General features: G+C 40.9%; 1 protein-coding gene across 3 annotated transcripts in view; it reads left to right on the top strand.

The window, feature by feature from the left end:
- The first annotated feature begins 6,354 nt into the window (after positions 1 to 6,354).
- ANAPC5 (anaphase promoting complex subunit 5) overlaps positions 6,355 to 18,522 on the top strand; it is a 38,599-nt gene continuing 26,431 nt past the window's right edge. The window contains exons 1-5 of one of the 3 annotated variants that reach the window (XM_029226817.1): positions 6,355 to 6,653; positions 9,576 to 9,655; positions 10,123 to 10,232; positions 11,099 to 11,291; positions 17,990 to 18,056. In XM_029226817.1, the coding sequence (XP_029082650.1) occupies positions 6,447 to 6,653; positions 9,576 to 9,655; positions 10,123 to 10,232; positions 11,099 to 11,291; positions 17,990 to 18,056 (657 nt within the window). In that variant the 5' untranslated portion in view covers positions 6,355 to 6,446. The remainder of the gene's footprint in view (positions 6,654 to 9,575; positions 9,656 to 10,122; positions 10,233 to 11,098; positions 11,292 to 17,989; positions 18,057 to 18,522) is intronic. The other 2 variants (XR_003794263.1, XM_029226832.1) reach the window with 2 other exon arrangements.

Genomic DNA, 18,522 nt, shown 5'->3' with positions numbered 1-18,522 from the left:
CTTGTTTATACAGCTGTCCTCGTGGCTTCTCCTGCAGACACTGAGACCAAATGACACTTCAGGTAAAACCAAAGAAATTCACCACCTTATCCTTCAAACTGGCACCGTTCCTAACTTGCATATCACAGCTGATGAAAGGGCTCTCTAACACCAAGGCTTAAGTTTGGGGAGTAATTTAACATTCTTTTTGATCATCACTAACTCCTCTGTAATACAGGCATACCTTGGAGATATTGCAGATTCCATTCCAGACCATCACAATAAAACTGAGTCACGTGAGTTTTTAAAAAAATACTTATTTATTTGGCTGCGCCGGGTCTTTAGTTTCGGCATGCAGGATCTTCGTTGCAGCGTGAGGGATCTTTAGTTGTGGAGCGAGGGATCTTTAGTTGCAGCATGCGGATCTAGTTCCCTGAGCAGGGATTTAACCCGGTCCCCCTGCACTGGGAGCTCAGAATCTTAACTGCTGGACCACCAGGGAAGTCCCAGTCATGTGAATTTTTTTGGTTTCCCAGTGCACGTAAAACGTATGTTAGGGAATTCCCTGGCGGTCTAGTGGTTAGGATTCGGCGATTTCACTGCTGTGGCCTGGGTTCAATCCCTGGTCAGGAAACTGAGATCCTGCAAGCTGCTCAGCTCAGCCAAAAACAAAACAAAACAACCTTATATTGACACTATCCTGTAGTCTATCAGGTGTGCGTTAGCCTTATGTCTAAAAAATGCACATACCTTAATTTTAAAATACCTTACTGCTAAAAAATGCTAACCATCACCTTATGCTTCAGTGAGCTGTAATTTTTTGCTAGTGGCTCTGCTGACTGATCAGGGTGGTTAGGGGGCTGTGGTAATCTCCTAAAATAAGACAACAGTGATGTTTGCCCCGTTGGTTGACTTTTCCTTTCACGGACGACTTCTCTGTAGCATGCAGTGCTGTTCGATAGCATTTTACCCACAGTAGAACTTCTTTCAAAATTGGAGTCAATCCTCTCAAACCCTGCCACAGCTTTATTAACTAAGTTTATGTAATATTCTAAATCCTTTGTCATCATTTCAACAATCTTCACATCATCTTCATCAGGAGTAGACTGCATCTCAAGAAACTATGAGGGACTTCCCTAGTGGTCCAGTGGTAAAGAATCCGCCTTGCAATGCAGGGGATGTGGGTTGGATACTTGGTCAGGGAACTAAGGTCCCACATACTGCGGGGCAACTAAGCCTGCGTGCCACAACTACTGAGCAAGCGTGCCTCAACTAGAGCCCGCGTGCCAAAAACCACAGAGCCCACGCACCCTGGAACATACATGCCACAACTAGAGAAGAGAAAACCTGCATGCCACAACTAGTGAGAAGCTGGTGTGCCACAATGAAAGATCCCGTGTGCCTCAACGAAGATCCTGTGTGCCGCAACTAAGACTCAACACAGCCAAAAATAAATTAAATAAATAAATAGTATGGAGACACAAAAGACCCCGAATAGCCAAAGCAGTCTTGAGGGAAAAAAGCGGAACTGGAGGAATCAGACTCCCTGAATTCAGACTATAGTACAAAGCTACAGTAATCAAGACAATATGGTACTGGCACAAAAACAGAAATATAGACCAATGGAAAAGGATAGAAAGCCCAGAGGTAAACCCACGCACCTATGGTCAACTAATCTATGACAAAGGAGGCAAGAATATACAATGGAGAAAAGACAGTCTCTTCAATAAATGGTGCTGGGAAAACTGGACAGCTACAGGTAGAAGAATGAAATTAGAACACTCCCTAACACCATACACAAAAATTAACTCAAAATGGATTAGAGACCTAAATGTAAGACTGGACACTATAAAACTCTTAGAGGAAAACATAGGAAGAACACTCTTTGACATAAATCACAGCAAGATCTTTTTTGATCCACCTTCTAGAGTAATGGAAATAAAAACAAAAATAAACAAATGGGACCTAATGAAACTTAAAAGCTTTTGCAAAGCAAAGGAAACTACAAACAAGACGAAAAGACAACCCTCAGAATGAGAGAAAGTATTTGCAAATGAATTAACGGACAAAGGATTAATCTCCAAAATATATAAACAGGTCATGCAGCTCAATATTAAAAAAACAAACAACCCAATCAAAAAATGGGCAGAAGACCTAAATAGACATTTCTCCAAAGACATACAGATGGCCAAGAAGCACATGAAAAGCTGCTCAACATCACTAACTATTAGAGAAATGCAAATCAAAACTACAATGAGGTATCACCTCACACCAGTTAGAATGGGCATCATCAGAAAATCTACAAACAACAAATGCTGGAGAGGGTGTGGAGAAAAAGGAACCCTCTTGCACTGCTGGTGGGAATGTAAATTGATACAGCCACTATGGAGAACAGTATGGAGGTTCCTTAAAAAACTAAAAATAGAATTACCATATGACCCAGCAATCCCACTACTGGGCATATACCCAGAGAAAACCATAATTCAAAAAGACACATGCACCCCAATGTTCACTGCAGCACTATTTACAATAGCCAGGTCATGGAAGCAGCCTAAATGCCCATGGACAGACGAGTGGATAAAGAAGTTGTGGTACATATATACAATGGAATATTACTCAGCCATAAAAAGGAATGAAATTGGGTCATTTGTAGAGACGTGGATGGATCTAGAGACTGTCATACAGAGTGAAGTCAGAAAGAGAAAAACAAATATCGTATATTAATGTATATATGTGAAACCTAGAAAAATGGTACAGATGAACTGGTTTGCAGGGCAGAAATAGAGACACAGACGTAGAGAACAAACGTATGGACACCAAGGGGGGAAAGCTGCGGGGGGATGGTGGTGGTGTGATGAATTGGGAGATTGGGATTGATATATATACTAATATGTATAAAATGGATGACTAATAAGAACCTGCTGTATAAAAAAATAAATAAAATTCTAAAAAAAATAATAAATAAATCTTAAAAAATAAATAAACCAAACGATCTCAGGTCCAGGTGACGTGGCCTCACCTAAAAAAAAAAAGAAACTATGAGAAGAAACTCCTCAGCCGTTCAAGTTTTATCATGAGACTGCAGTAACTCAATCGCATCTTTAGTCTCCACCTCTATTTCTAGTTTTCTTGCTATTTCTACCACATCTGCAGTGACGTCCTTTACTAAAGTCTTGAACCTCTCAAAGTCACCTGTGAGGGCTGGAATAAACTTCTTCTGTACTCCTATTCCTGTTTATATTTTGACCTCTTACCATGAATCAGGAATATTCTTATTGGCATCTAGACTGTTGAATCTTTTCCACCAGTCTTTCATTAGCATTCTCCCCTAAGGCACTGGAAAATTTATCCACCATCAAAAGACTTCTCCATTACTTTTGATGAGCTCAGCTTTGGGGAAGAATAAGTCTTGACAATCCAAACCATGTACCAGAGGCTAGTAAAAGTTAATGTAGCTTTCAAATCAGCAAAGGAGATCGCCTTCCTATGTGAGATGTGGCTGAGTATATTCAAGTAATAAAATGTTTCAGTGAATGAAGTGAATTCTTATTGGATGGTTTTAAAGAGACTGTTTCTTGGCCTAGAGTATCCACCTCTGTTCTGTGATTTGGATCTGTCTGTAGTACTTTCCTCAGTATTGCAAACTTGAAAATTAAAAGATATCAAGCCAACAAAATTATACACATACTTTAATTAATTTCATGGTAAAATTTGCTTGGTTTAACTTTCAACAAAGATCCAATCATTAATATATTTAACAAATATTTATCGTATGGCTATTATATGCCAGATGCTGCTGTATGTATGGAGATTCAGCAATGACCAAAGATAAGGAAAATATACTGAGGTGACATCAAAATTATCACTCAGTTGTGATATGATAGGTAATTTTGCTTTTTCTGCTTTTTCCTTTCCTATATTTTCCAAGTTTTCTACAATAAGCATGAATTACTTTATAATCTGAAAAATATATGGTTATGTAAACATTTTAAAATAGATTCAGTGTCATATTATTGTTCAATATCAGTTTAATTTGAAGGTAGGATAGTGATTTTTTTTTTTTAAGTTATTTTGACACTTTTTTTTTGGCCACACAGTGCAGCATGCGGGATCTTAGTTCCCAGACCAGGGATCAAACCTGTGCCTCCTGCAGTGGAAGCGCCAAGTCCTAACCACTGGGCTACCAGGGAATTCCCAGGATAGTGATTTTTAAAGCTGTTAAACTATTATGCTTTTATTACAGTTTTTCTACTGAAAAACTACTTACGTTCTATATATCCTGATCAGGATAACAAGGGTAAGTATTAATATGTACATGATAAACCAATTAAAAAGTGGAAATTGACCGTATGGCTCTATCTTGTACGTGCAAGAAGGAACTAAAGAGACAGATTTTTCCATGTGTTCCTTAACCCAGCCAGGTTCATTTGCAATAACACTCTACACGTATAAACACATAGATATGCAGTCATAATGATTGCAAAATGAGATAAATCAACTCAATTAATTTTTTTAATTGAGGTAAAATACAAATAACAAAAGTCATCATTTTAAAATGTACAATTCAGGAATTCCCTGGCAGTCCAGTGGTCAGGACTCAGCGTTTTCACTGCCGGGACCTGGGTTCAATCCCTGGTCGGGGAATTAAGATCTCACAAGCCACACGGCACAGCCAGAAACAAATAAATAAATAAAATAAAATGTACAATGCAGTGGCATTTAGCACATTCACAATGTTGTGCAACTATCACCTCTATCTAACTCCCAAAACAATTTCATCACCCTAAAAAGAAGCTCCATACCCATTAAGCAGTACGGCATTTTCTCCCCCACCCCCTAACCCCTGAAACCACTACTCTGCTTTCATCTCTGTGGACCTACCTATTCTGGACATTTCATATAAATGGAATCATACAATGTGTGGTCTTTTGCATTGCCTTCTTTCACTTAGCAAAATGTTTTCCAGGTTCATACATGTTATAACATGTATCAGTGCTTTATTGCTTTTCATGGATGAAAAATATTCCATTATATGGATATACCACATTTTGTTCATTCGTTCATCAGCTGATGTACATTTGGGTTGCATCCATCTTTTGACTATTGTGAATGCTGCTACTGTGAACATTTGTGTACAGATTTTGCGTGTATATATATTTGTATTCTCTTGGGTATGTACATAGGAGTGGAACTGCTGTGTCGTATGGCAAATCTAAGTTTAGCTTTTTGAGGCACCGTCAAACTTTTCCATTCCCATCCGTAATGAATACGTGTTTCAATTTCTCCACATCCTTTCCAAAAATTTTTTTTTTTTTTTTCCGGTACGCAGGCCTCTCACTGTTGCGGCCTCTTCCGTTGCGGAGCACAGGCTCCGGACGCGCAGGCTCAGCGGCCATGGCTCACGGGCCCAGCCGCTCTGCGGCATGTGGGGTCTTCCTGGACCCGGGCACGAAGCCGCGTCCCCTGCATCGGCAGGCGGACTCTCAACCACTGCGCCACCAGGGAAGCCCCCAGCATTTGTTATTGTCCATCTTTTTTATTACAGATATCCTAGTGGGTGTGGAGTCTTACTGTGGTTGTCCCTGTTTATGGCTTGTCTGTCTGAACTAGTGTCTCATTCATCACTATTTTACCAGCATCTAGTTAAGTACCTAGCACGTACTAGATGATAACAAAATATCTGGTGAATAAGAGAATTGATAACCACTGTTATTTTTGTGTTATCCTCCTACCTATTTCCTCTGGCATATACAAGTTTTGTCAGGGCGCATTAAAAAAAGAGCTAAATGAAACTTCCAAACTTTGAATTTAAAAATTAGCATAATGAATAAAATACAAATTTTAAAGGTGCAAGTTTAACTTCGTTGCTTTTTTTGTTGTTCTCAATGGCAGACTTGCCATTACATTTATTTATTTATTTACTTACGGCCGTGCCACGCGGCATGCGGGATCTTAGTTCCCCGACCAGGAATGGAACCCGAGCCTCTGCAGTGGAAGCGCAGAGTCCTAACCATTGGACCACCAAAGAATTCCCTAACTTCTTTGCTTTTAAACGCAATCATTTTTGAATTTAATTTTAATTATTTTCAAATTAAACGAACAAACTGGGCAGCCCTCCTGGCTGTTCAGACCCTGCCCGAAAGCTTCGACTCACTTTCACTCGGTGCCAGTCCACGTGGACCGGGAACCTGCTCTCCTTCTGCAAGAGTTTCTGTAGGGACTCAGTCTTTAGGTGCACCGCCTTTGCCCCACCCTTCACAGTACTTCTAGGCATTTTGATTGGCTGTAGCTCTCCCTCGTGCTCTGGTCTGGTTTCTCTGATTGGCCGACGGCGTGCCATCGGGAGGATGCCAGTTTCCTGGGATACGGCGCCGGCGGGCGGAGGCCTAGGGCGGTTGGTGGCGTGCTCGGAGCGGGAACCTGGGCGCGGTGCGCACCAAGGCTCCTGGACGCAGTCCTGGGGCGCCATGGCCAGCGTCCACGAGAGCCTCTACTTCAACCCCATGATGACCAATGGGGTGGTGCACGCCAACGTGTTCGGTATCAAGGACTGGGTGACGCCGTATAAAATCGCGGTGCTGGTGCTGCTGAACGAGATGGGCCGCACTGGCGAGGGCGCCGTTAGCCTCATGGAGCGGCGGAGGCTCAACCAGCTGCTCCTGCCGCTGCTGCAGGTGAGGGGCTCCTGCTCATTCAGCAAACCCTTACTAAGCACCTGCTCTGTGCCGGACAGCTCCTTGGTTGGGGGCACGGGGGTTCATCGGACACTCTCTCTGCCGTGTAGGATCGCGAAAAATATAGTTAATACCACCAGCTAACACTTAGTGAGTACTTAACAGTGGACCAGTCACTTTACATTCATTTTTGGGGAGCAGGTTTATATCTGGCTCCAGCATTTATTAGCTGAGTGACTGGGAGAAGAGTTATTTTCTCAGATCCTCCGTCTTCTGTAGAATGAGGCTACATGTAGCCCTGATCTTTGGAGACACAGCTACAGGCTCTGTACCCCAGAAGACGGTAATAAGTGGTAACAATGACATAAAAGTAACAGCCAACATTGATTGAACACTTACTGTGTACTAAGCACGTTACATGTTTTATTTCATTTTGCAGACTGAGGTTGTAGCTCCACCACTTACCCGCTGTGCGACTTGGGCAAGTTCCATAACTTATTTGGGTCTTTGCTTTCTCTCTGTAAAATGAAAGCAATAATAGAAACTGTCATGTGATGGCCGTATTAAGTTAGAAGATCCATGGGAACACTTTACAGTGTATGGCACAGGGTAAATGCTCAGTCAATTTTAGCTATTTTCATTTTAATCTCATAGGGATAGGGCATGCACTTTCCCTTATATCAGTTGTGGCTTTTCCATTTATTTGTGTGATTATATGAGTGATGTCTCTCTCCCCTACTAGACTGTAACCTACATGAGGGCATTACTTTGTCCTATTTTTGTTCACTCTTGTATCCCCAAAGCCTAGTACTGTATAGTTTATAAAGGGCTTTTATTAATCCATCACCTTTTTTGGGGCAGGGGGAGAAGGGGTACTGAGGACACAGGTTAAGTGGCTTGCCCAGTTAGTTAAATAAAAGTAGTGGGTTCCCCATAACTTGCAGCTCCCAGTCCTATCTATATTACTATTATAAGTGCATTTCCCCATTATTCAAATAAAAGTCATAATACTAAAAAATTTGATAGAGAAAAGAAACAAAACAATAATTCTGGTGTCTTAGCTCATGTGTTTTTCTGCCTTTGTTCTTGCTGTTTTTTGTGTCTTGGATTCTCCTTCTGTTTTTTTGCCTGGCTAACTATCGTGTAGTTTATTTTGTTTTGTTTTGTTTTGGCGGCGGGGGACGGGAGGCGGAGCTGCACTGCCTGGCTTGCAGGATCTCAGCTCCCTGACCAGGGATTGAAGCCGACCACAGCAGTGAACACCCGGAATCCTAACCACTAGGCCACCAGGGGACTCCCCCGACTGTAGTTTTAATCAATGTGTATATAGAATTCGTCTAGCAAAATTCCAGCCTTTACTTATTTGCTTATTGTTCGGCTTTAAAAATTAACTAATTTTTAACTGCTCAACTAATACATGAACATTCATTGTAAAAACTTTAAATGATGCTAAAATTGATGGAGTGAAAGGTTATGGTTCTTCTGCAGGCCCTCTAATCCTGTTCCTTCTCAGAGATTATCACAGTTAATGTTCCTTCATTCAACTATTTATTTATTTATAAAATTTATTTATTAATTTATTTTTGGCTGCATTGGGTCTTCATTGCTGCCCATGGGCTTTCTCTGGTTGTGGCGAGCAGGGGCTACTCTTTGTTGCAGTGCGCGGGCTTCTCATTGCAGTGGCTTCTCTTGTTGCGGAGCATGGGCTCTAGGAGCACGGGCTTCAGTAGTTATGGCGTGCGGGCTCAGTAGTTGTGGCACATGGGCTTAGTTGCTCTGTGGCATGTGGTATCTTCCCGGACCAGGGCTCGAACCCGTGTCTCCCGCCTTGGCAGGCGGATTCTTAACCACTGCTCCACCAGGGAAGCCCCATTCAACTATTTATTGAGTAACAGTTCAGAATGGATCTTTCTAGACCTTTTGTTGTGTGTATCTGTATATGATTATAAGTATATATACATATATCCTTTTAATTTAATTTCCCCCTTTTTTTTTTTTTTACATGAATGCTACTTCTGTTCTACAGCTTATTCCTTTCACTTAACAAGTCTTGGAGATCTTTTCTTGTCAGCACATTTGAGTAGATCTACTTCATTCTTTTTAACGACTGCATTGTTTTCCACAGTAAGAAAAGAAACATAATTTAACTCATGCTTTTAATTAATATTAAAATTTGTAAATTAAAAATGAACTCTTTATTCATGGACTTATAGGTTCTTTTTAGTTTTTCTTCATTTCAAACAACGCACGTGGAAGATACTTGCCTCAGAAGTGGGATTGCTGTGTTATCCACATCTAAAATTGACCTACTGAACTTACTGTTCCCCAAATATTCAGTGTTTAGTTTTAAACCTCAGCTAGGTTGTAACCTTCTTGATAGCTGAGGTTGCATACTCTCTGTCTCTAATGGTACCTTTTATGGACTTGGACACATAGTATGACTGCCTACCTTACAGTGTTTTGGGGAGGATCAAATGAGATTATGTTTATGGAAAATAGGACCCCTGTGTTTGTATAATGTTCTCCAGGTTACGAAACAATTTGAATTATTTTACTTAATCTTTGCCACAAACAAGGGAGGTTATTATTATCTCCATCTCACTGATGAAGGAAACTAGGGCTCAGGGAGGCTACAACTTTGCCATGATTGCAACGCTGAGAAGGAAGGAACCTCAGACTACAGATTCTACGCTTTTTTTGCATTTAAGTCATTCCTCCAACTAAAAGAGAATGCTATGCAAATATGAAGTATTACTTTAGCGTTTTATGCAGATAGGTTCTTTTCTCTTCCTGATTTGAGATTTCATATTTGGAATGATTGTAAAGCAGAGAGGTTGATAAATGAATTCATGTTTGCAGATGTTTATCAATCTCCAGCTCTTTAAAATTTTTCTGTAACCTTTCTATCTCTCCTTTACCCAGGGCCCAGATATTACGCTGTCTAAACTTTACAAGTTAATTGAAGAATCTTGTCCTCAGCTGGCAAATTCAGTACAGATCAGGTAAGCTTCATTTTCTTCTGTATATATGAAAAGATGTCAAAGTAGATAAAAATTAGAAGAGGGCACATGGTGATTAATTCCTTAAAAAAAAAACTTTATTATTCTAGGTTGTTTTCTTAAGTACATGTATTTAATTTTTTTTGAAAAATGGACAGCATTAAACATACTGCTTAAAAATTTATTATTCTGTACAGATCTACATTGCTCCTTTTAGCTGTTGCAGAGAATTTCATTTTTACTAGCTGATATATAACTTTGAGAAGTTTTATAATCAAGAAAACATCAGCAATGATGCTTTTCAGAATATGGGAGTGACATTTTGGATTATCAAATTTGTTTTGTGTTCCACCATTTTATATGAATCTCTGAATTGTTTTTAAAATAGATTTAGGTGATTGTGGAATATGAAATGTGGGAAGATGTTCGAAGGGCCTTCCTAAAATACACACCTCATTTTTCTTGTTCAGAATCAAACTGATGGCTGAAGGCGAATTGAAGGATATGGAACAATTTTTTGATGACCTTTCAGATTCTTTTTCTGGAACTGAACCAGAGGTTCACAAAACGAGTGTAGTAGGTATGAAGTTCTTCTAAGGAGAGCAGAGAATATTTTCACTGAAGTGAACTGCTCTCTAAATCACATCTGTCGTTACTCTGCTGTATCTGAGCACACACAGTGGGGATGTTGGACATGTTATTGTTTGTATTCATCGCCTTGCCATTTTGACCTGTGTTTAAATAATTGTCTTGTGGAAAAGCATCTTCTGTTTTGTCTACTGTCGTCAGAGTATTAGCCTGGTCGTGGAGCCTTTTAGGGTTCCTCAGCTCTTTCTCACAGTCCTCTGCTCACTTGTCCACATTGTACAACTGAGTCAGGGCCACCAACTAAACTTTTATGAAGAGAGGTAAGTAAGAGTAGATTACTGATATAGTTTATAAGGCAAGGGTATATATGAAGTTTCTTGACGCTTTGCTGTTAGCAGTATAGTCATACTCCATCCATCTGGCATTTTTTTCCTGGTAGTTTTTATGTTATTTACCATCAGTTATTTATTGATCTTCCATGTGCCAGGCTCTGGACTTTAAGAGAGACTGGAAACTTCCTCTTATGGAGATTGCTTTCTTGTGGTTGTGGGCAGAGGAGCAGGCAGACAGTAGAAAGTAAACAAATAGGATCACTTCAGATGTTGTAACAGTCACGGAAGGATACATTGGCTGGATAAAGAGTGGAGTGCGGGTGGGAGGACTGAGCCTTTAATATAAAGAGAAAGTCAGCTTCGTAAAAGGTGGTGAAAGAAGATTCTATGCGGAGGGGAACAGCAACTGCAAGTGTCTTTTTTTTTTTCATTATTTTGGAGGAAGAACTGCAACAAATAGTCATCAGCTTTTTGTAGCCTGGATTTCAAGTTAATGCCTTCACCTCCTCTCTGTCTTGTTTCATAGGTTTATTTCTGCGTCACATGATCTTGGCCTACAGTAAACTTTCTTTCAGTCAAGTGTTTAAACTGTACACTGCCCTTCAGCAGTACTTCCAGAATGGTGAGAAAAAGACGGTGGAGGATGCTGATATGGAACTGGCCAGCAGAGAGGAGAGCGAAAGAAAAATGGAAAAAGAAGAACTTGATGTATCTATAAGGTAAGTTGGGTTTTTCTGGCGGGAATCCCTTTCCTGTGAAATAGCATCATTATGGGGCAGTAAATCCTCATTCATCCTCATTCTGGATGAACTCATTCATCCAGAGTTCATGTGCTGGCTGTCATCTTTTTGTCCCTCCAGATCCAGGAAGTTCACCCTTACGGGCTGCATCAGTAAGCTCCTTGCCCTCTAACTTCTGATTGAGAGGCACTGGTGGGAAATCCAGAGGGTCAAGGAGAGTGAGGTCAAGGTGTTGATTCACTGGCTCCCTTCCTTCGGGGTCACGGTGGGCTGGCAGTAGGGTCACAGCCTCTGTCAGGTGGCCTGCTCTGCATACCTCAGGGGTCTAGTAACTGGGGAGGTTTCCCAGGCCCGGTGCAGAAGGTGCCCCACTATTACCAGCCCTGGGAGCTTTATTACCTGCTATGGCTTATCCATCCCCTGCCCCTATTTTTGTAACTGGCCCTTTATTAAACTCTTCTCAAATTACCCCATTTGAATATGCCATTTGTTTTCTGCTGGGACCCTGAGCGGTAGTGTTCATTATATCACAGTGAATTAACAATTGATTAATTTAGTGAAAATTTATTCAATGCCTCCTAAAGTTTAAGCCTGGGGATGTAGTGCCACTGCTCACCTAGTTGTTTAAGCTCAAAGCCTAGGCATGTCCCTGTGTCCTCCCCCTCCTTCACCCCTGCAGCCAGTCCTTCTTCCTCAGTATGTTTGGAATTAGTTCACTTCTGTCCATCGCCACTGCTTCCCCTGTGGTCTAAGCACCGAATCTCTTTCCTGGATGACTGCTCTAGCCTCCCGACTGCTTTCCTTGCCTCCACTCTTGTCTCCTTACTATCAGTTTTTCCTGTAGCATCCAAGAGAACCATTATGATGTAAATCACACCACGTGTTCTTATGCCCCAAACCCTCCTTGACTATACATGGAATTTAGACAAATCTGAGCTACTGTGGCCTCATTACTTGCATGATCTGGCCCCTGTCATCTTCCCTACCTCTTTCTCCTTACTTTCCATTCACTGTCAGAGTGTGTCTGCTCTGGCTTGCTTTCAGTTTCTTCAATACCAAGCCGAGGTCTGCCTCAGGGTGCCTCGCAGGCTCTCCCTGGCTTCTCACCTCGCTCGCTCCCTTTCGCCGTTCACTCCCTTTCACGGTTCAGAGCTCCCGTGTCCTCACACAGGCCTTCCCTGACCACATGTCTGAAGTAACCTTCATCCTAAATACTTCCAACTTCTTTATTTCTTCCATAGCTCTCCTCACTAAGTAACTTTTTACATTTATTTACTTAGACTCATTTGTATTTGTCTTTGCACCCCTTCAAGAGCTAAGACCCTTCTCTGTTGTATTTCACCTCATTTTCCTCAGTGCTTGGCTTGTAATGTCTGTGAATATGTGTTGGATGAATGAATGCAGAGAATCAGAACACATCATTCATCGCCCACACTGGTAACTGGCCCCATAAAACACTTTGTATTGACTTCCCTTCACTGTCTCACGTCCCCTCTTCCCAGCTGTTACCTGGGATCACCTCCCAAATAGACTACTTATATTTGGAGGGAAAAGCACATAAAGTGTGTGTGTGTGTGTGTGTGTGTGTGTGTGTGTGTGTGTGTGTGTTTTGTATTTCCTGATCTCAGGGAGCCCACAGTTTGGTGAGGAAGACTGGCACCCAAACAGATCACTACAAGTAACAATGTGTTCAGAGCTCTGAGAGAAGTAAGCCCCACCTGCCCTATGTAGGCTGGCTAACCCCCTTGGGGGCTGGGGGAGGTCTATGTGTGTAGCCAGAGAATATTTCCCTGCAGTTCCTATGAGTGGCCTTTGTACAATTATGTGATTTGTTCAGCACACTCTGGGAGCAAGAAGATTGTAGTACCAGTAAGTACTTCCAAAAACTCAGAGTTGCTCAAAGAGGCTTCTCATCTAGTGGAAAGGCAGAACCTTGTAGGGTTGAGTCTGGCCCTGGAGTCAGACCCCTGGATTTGAATTCTGGCTCCTCCACTTATTCCCTTAAGACCTTGGGCAAGTCACCCTCTCTGTACCTCAGTTTTCTCATCTGCAAAATGGGGCTCATGTCACCTCCTCAGAAGGTTATTTTGAGAATTAAATGATAAATCTATATGAAGTGTTCACAACTGTGCCTTTAAATATTTGACAAATATTCACTATTCTTCTTCTCTAATTTCTCTTTTAATTCCCCTGAGGAAGGGTTCCAGGAAACAATGTAATCTTTGTCCTAGCTGCTTTATATGCTTAAAGTAGCAGAATGTCAGTTCTTCAGAAATGTTAAAATTCAAACTTTTCTTATTTAGGTTTGACTTTCTCCTAAATTAATCTGATTTAATTAGGTCTAACTGCATCGTTTTGTTTTTATTATAATCTAAGAATTCATTTGTGTGTAATAATAGTGTGTATACTGTTAAGGTGTATGGTTTCAGAAAATAGTGTGCATTTAGTAAACTGAATTTCATCACTGAAATAGAAGAAATGTATTATTTAAATATTATTCTACTTAAGTATTATAATTCTTTGTCCAAAAAGAAATGATTTTGACTTGTTATAGGATTTTTAAAATTTCATAATGTATATTTACATACATTTCTTGATTCTTTTAAAAAGGAAAATTTCATTTTTTTCTTTTTGTGCTCTTTTCTAGTGTTTTATTGCATTATGAGAGGCTTCTCACTTTAGCCCTTTCATTTTCCTCCTTCCTTTCTTTCTGCCTTCCCTCCCTCCCTCCCTTCCTTTCTTAGTTATTGGAATGTTTTTAGGTCTTGCTTTCTTCAGGGAAATTATTTTTCTTGCCCTAGAAATTTGTATTAAAATTAGAAAGCCCAGAGTAACATTGACTAGCTTGCAAATCTCCCATCCTACAATGAAATAACCACTGTTTGAAAAAGGGGGACCCACCTGTTAATTTAGAAGGGAGGGAATATTCAGTGAACGAATGTTTATCAGGTATTTTTAAAAAATCCAATTACAGAAGAAAGTACAGACTGACACTTAGCTTCAGCTTTTCATTTACTCGTTGTTGCTACAGGGCAGCATTTGTTTCCTGCAACAAGAGAGGGGGGCTTACAGGGTCACACCTTGTGAGTTTGTAGCGGAGGCTACTAGTCTGCAAGCTGCTGGAGCTACATCTTCTCTGTGCTTCTAAAAAGACCTAACAAAAGTAGAAGTTCTCTGGCATTTCTTCACTTGCCAGTGATTTAATATAAATCTCCCAAATTCATTAATTTATTCAGCACATACTTATTCAGTGGTTCTGGTGTGCCAAGCACTATGCTAGCTGCTATGCTGTCAGCGCAGAGGAGAAAGTCCCCGTCCTCATGGAGTTAGGTGGGAGGGTCAGGTAATCGAGAGGTAACTAAATTAACAACTAATGTAATTTCAGAGAGTGTCAGTGCAGGAAAGGAATGACTGGGACACAGGGATACAGAAGAACTGTGGGGTGCTATCAGGGAAGGGCCCTTTAAGACTGGGAGCTAGGTGACGAAGGAGCCAGCCCTGAGAAGACTTGCCAGAGCACATGCAGACTCACAGCCCAAGACAGGACAAGCTGACATATTGGAGGGACAGACGGAGGACAGTGTGGCCTGAGCACACAAGTCGGGAGGAGGGGTTGGATGACCTCTCCGGTCACACACCTCAGAAGGGTTCAGGTCCTCATGGCCTCCTGGGTGTTTAGTAACTGTTCCCAATGTCAGTCCTTCCCCTCCCCCGCTTTTGTCTTGTCATCACCCTGCTCAGAAGTCTCCAGAGATTCACAAAGTCTCCCAGCCTGGTATTTGAGGCCTTCCACAGTTGACCTTTCTGACCTTTAATTTCTGTTCCTCAACTTGGATCCTTTACCCCAGCCAGCCAGGTGTGCTTGTATCCCTCTGACAGGCCAGACATTTTCCCATTCTGCATCTTTTGGTTTCCTTTCCTGGAATGCCTTCTTCCTTCCTTGTCATTTCTTCACTCCTTGCCAACTTTCAGGGTCCTCACCACTTCAGCTGGAGTGATTTCTCCCTCTTCTAAGTGCAGAGATCATATTAATTCTTGGTATTTATTGTTTATTGCCATCTTTTCACATGCGCTGGTCTTAACCTTCACCAAGACTGTAAGCCCATTAAGACATTTTCTTGGGGGACCTAGACTTGTGTTTTATGCATTGCAAGTACATAAACGCCCCAGTTTGTTGATTGTTTAATCCTATGTTATATTTTTAAAATTTCAGTTATAGTGGGTGATTTGAGCCCTTTAAAGGAGTTTCCAGAGTCCTTTTGAGAATCTGATGAATGCCATGTACTATCCCCACATTAAAAATGCATATTTTGCAGTTTTACAAGGTTCATGGGCTCCTAAAGCCCATCCGTGGACCCAGGTTAAATGCCTTTGATGTATAGCACTTGTAAGTTTAAAGTTCTGTCTCAACTGGTAATGGGATTCATAAACAAGGTATACTTGAGTCCTTTTCCTAAAGGAGTAACCCCCTTCCTAAATTGAATACATTTGTGGCTTTTTTTTTTTTTAATTTATTTATTTGGCTGTGTTGGGTCTTAGTTGTGGCCCTCAGGATCTTTGTTGCCACGTGCAGGACCTTTAGTTGTGGCATGCGAGGCTTTTAGTTGCGGCATGCGGGGTTTAGCTCCCTGACCAGGGATCGAACCTGGGCCCCCTGCGTTGGGAGCATGGAATCTTAGCCACTGGACCACCAGGGAAGTCCCCCTTTGTGGCTTTTTAAGAGTTACTTTCTCGGCATGTGTTTGAGGTCCTGAGGAGGCAAAGAAGGAATCAGTAAAAGGATGGTTTGGGCCATGGTATTTTTACTTGCTGTTTCCAAGCTTGTTCACGTTGGCCACTGTTGCCACCATAGAAGCCAGAGCCAAGCTTGATCTTCATTTATAGCAAATGTGTTTGCCTTAATTTGTAGCAATTTCGTTTTATGTGATTCTGGTTTTCTCTTTCTGTCTTATTAACCTTATTGTTCTTGTGTCCTGTGTTATAAGCTACCTCAAGTCTTTTTTGGGGGAAGGGTTTAAGTAAATAAAGCATTTGGTAACAGTGAGCATCATGGACCTTAGAGGAGGGTGGGACCGGGAGTGGTGTGTCCCATTTCTTTCAGATCCTTGTCTGTCTCTAGCCTTTTTGTGTACAGTCATATTTATTTCAAGCCTTGGGCTTACTTTCTTTGAAGGGTATGTTAAGAGAAAAGGGCTTCTTATTGCCCAGACATTTAGCTGTTTTCCATTTGAGAACTTGGCCTGTGAATTTTCTTTCCATTTCCCTCCAGGTCACTGTTGTTTCGCTGATCTTTGTTATGCTGGTCAGGGCTGGTCCTTGGCAGCTCCGATACCTGTAGAATCTGATATGCTTGCTGCTTTGTATCAGAAACGTAACCAAGAGAATATCAGAGCAGCTCTTCCCAAAGTGTTTTCTGTGGAACACCAGTGCTTCTTGAGAGATGTGAGGAAAGGATTCTTCATTCAAATGAGTTTGGTAAATGGTACATTAAACAAAAGTGAATAAAGTGTCTCTCTGTTGGATTTCTCTAATGTGTATCATGAATCTCCCAGGGAAGAGAGGGTGTACAGCTTTCCCCAAGTGATTTAACCTCAGCAGCATTTTGTTTTCTTTTGGAATACCTGTTTACATATTGTTTGCATGAAACAGTTTGAGAACTGCTGTATTAGACACAGAGTGCTTATAAAAATATTATTGATGAGTAAATATTGATTTTTCTACTTATTGTAATCCTGTATAGAGAAGCCATTTATTCAGAGTCATGTGGCAAAAGGGTATTATTCATACTTTGCTCTCAAAAATAAGACTGTTTGTGCATGTATAGATTTCTCAAGTCTAGATTTTTATCAGTATATTTCTTATTTGTTGGTTCTGTGTGATCTAAACTTCCAGGCAAATGGTTATTTCTTAGATAACACCTCTTTTTCTTGTTGTGGAATACAGCACCATCTTATATGTGTAGCGAGGAGTTAGAGACTTTTTATTCATTCATTTCTCAAACTCTGAGTGCCCATTGTGTGCCTGCGGGACTGGGTGTTCATATACAAATATAAGTAAGAACAGCCAGTGTGGCAGTGCTAGATGCAGTGATCCCTATCTCTGGGAGACAGTGGGAGCTCAAATGAGAGATGTCAGCAGAGATTCTTGGAGGATATGACACTTGAGGTATTCTTGAATGACGGATGGTACAACAGTGCAACAGTGGATGGAAAATGGGCCCTGCAGGTTGAGGAAGCAGGGGGACATCTTGGCATGATAGGAAATTGTAAGGAGTTCATCAGGGCTGGGGTGTGGGTGAGAAAGAGAAGGCAGAGGAGAGAGGTAGGAGCACTCAGGAAGCATTGCACCTGCCCTGCTAAGCAGGGCAGACTTTATTCTGGAAGGTGATGAGATACCACAGGAGCGCTTTAAATCAGGGACGATAGACTTGCATTTTAGAAAGATCATGCTGGAGGCTATCTACAGTTGAGGTCTACATCTGTCCATAATTATATCATGTGAACTTCGGCAGGTCATTCAACATCACTTTTTAAGCATGTCTTTTCTATTCCTGAGAAGAGAGAATTAATTTTAAAAGTTTTTAAACTTTTCTGATGAAGAATCTATTTGACTTTGTAAAGCATTATCATTTTCAGTATTGTGTAATTCATTATTATTTTTGTTTTGTTTTTTTCCAGAGAAGAGGAGGTATCTTGCAGTGGGCCTCTGTCCCAAAAACAAGCAGAATTTTTTCTTTCTCAACAGGTATGTTCTGTAATTGGTCATGAATTTTTTTTTAATCCTGTGACATTATATGTCATGACATATGTTTGTTATGTGAGTAGGTTTATTAGTGAAGCAGCATTATTCTTATTCTTGGTCATTTTTTCTTCACTAACAATGCAGTTGTAGCTATGTGTCCCTTCCTATTTTCTGTGTGATTTTATTTCTCTGTTAGGGTCATAATGCATGTTCATTTATTAATGAACTGTGACTAACACAGCCCAAAAATGTGATTTAGAAGACCTACTTCCCTTTTCCCCAACACTTTATCATGGACATTTTCAAACAGAAATACAAATTGAAAAGCATTATATAGTGAATACCCATATACCCATCGTCTAGATCCTGCAATTAATATTTTGCTCCGTTTATCATATATCTACCCATATAGCCACCATTTCATCTTATTTTTTGATACATTTCAAGTTGCAAGCATTGGTACACTTTT

Source organism: Monodon monoceros, unplaced genomic scaffold (assembly GCF_005190385.1).
Source record: "Monodon monoceros isolate NGI ecotype Baffin Bay Population unplaced genomic scaffold, NGI_Narwhal_1 Super_Scaffold_1, whole genome shotgun sequence".
Taxonomy (NCBI): Eukaryota; Metazoa; Chordata; class Mammalia; order Artiodactyla; family Monodontidae; genus Monodon; species Monodon monoceros.
This window is presented reverse-complemented; position numbering and strand designations above follow the sequence as displayed.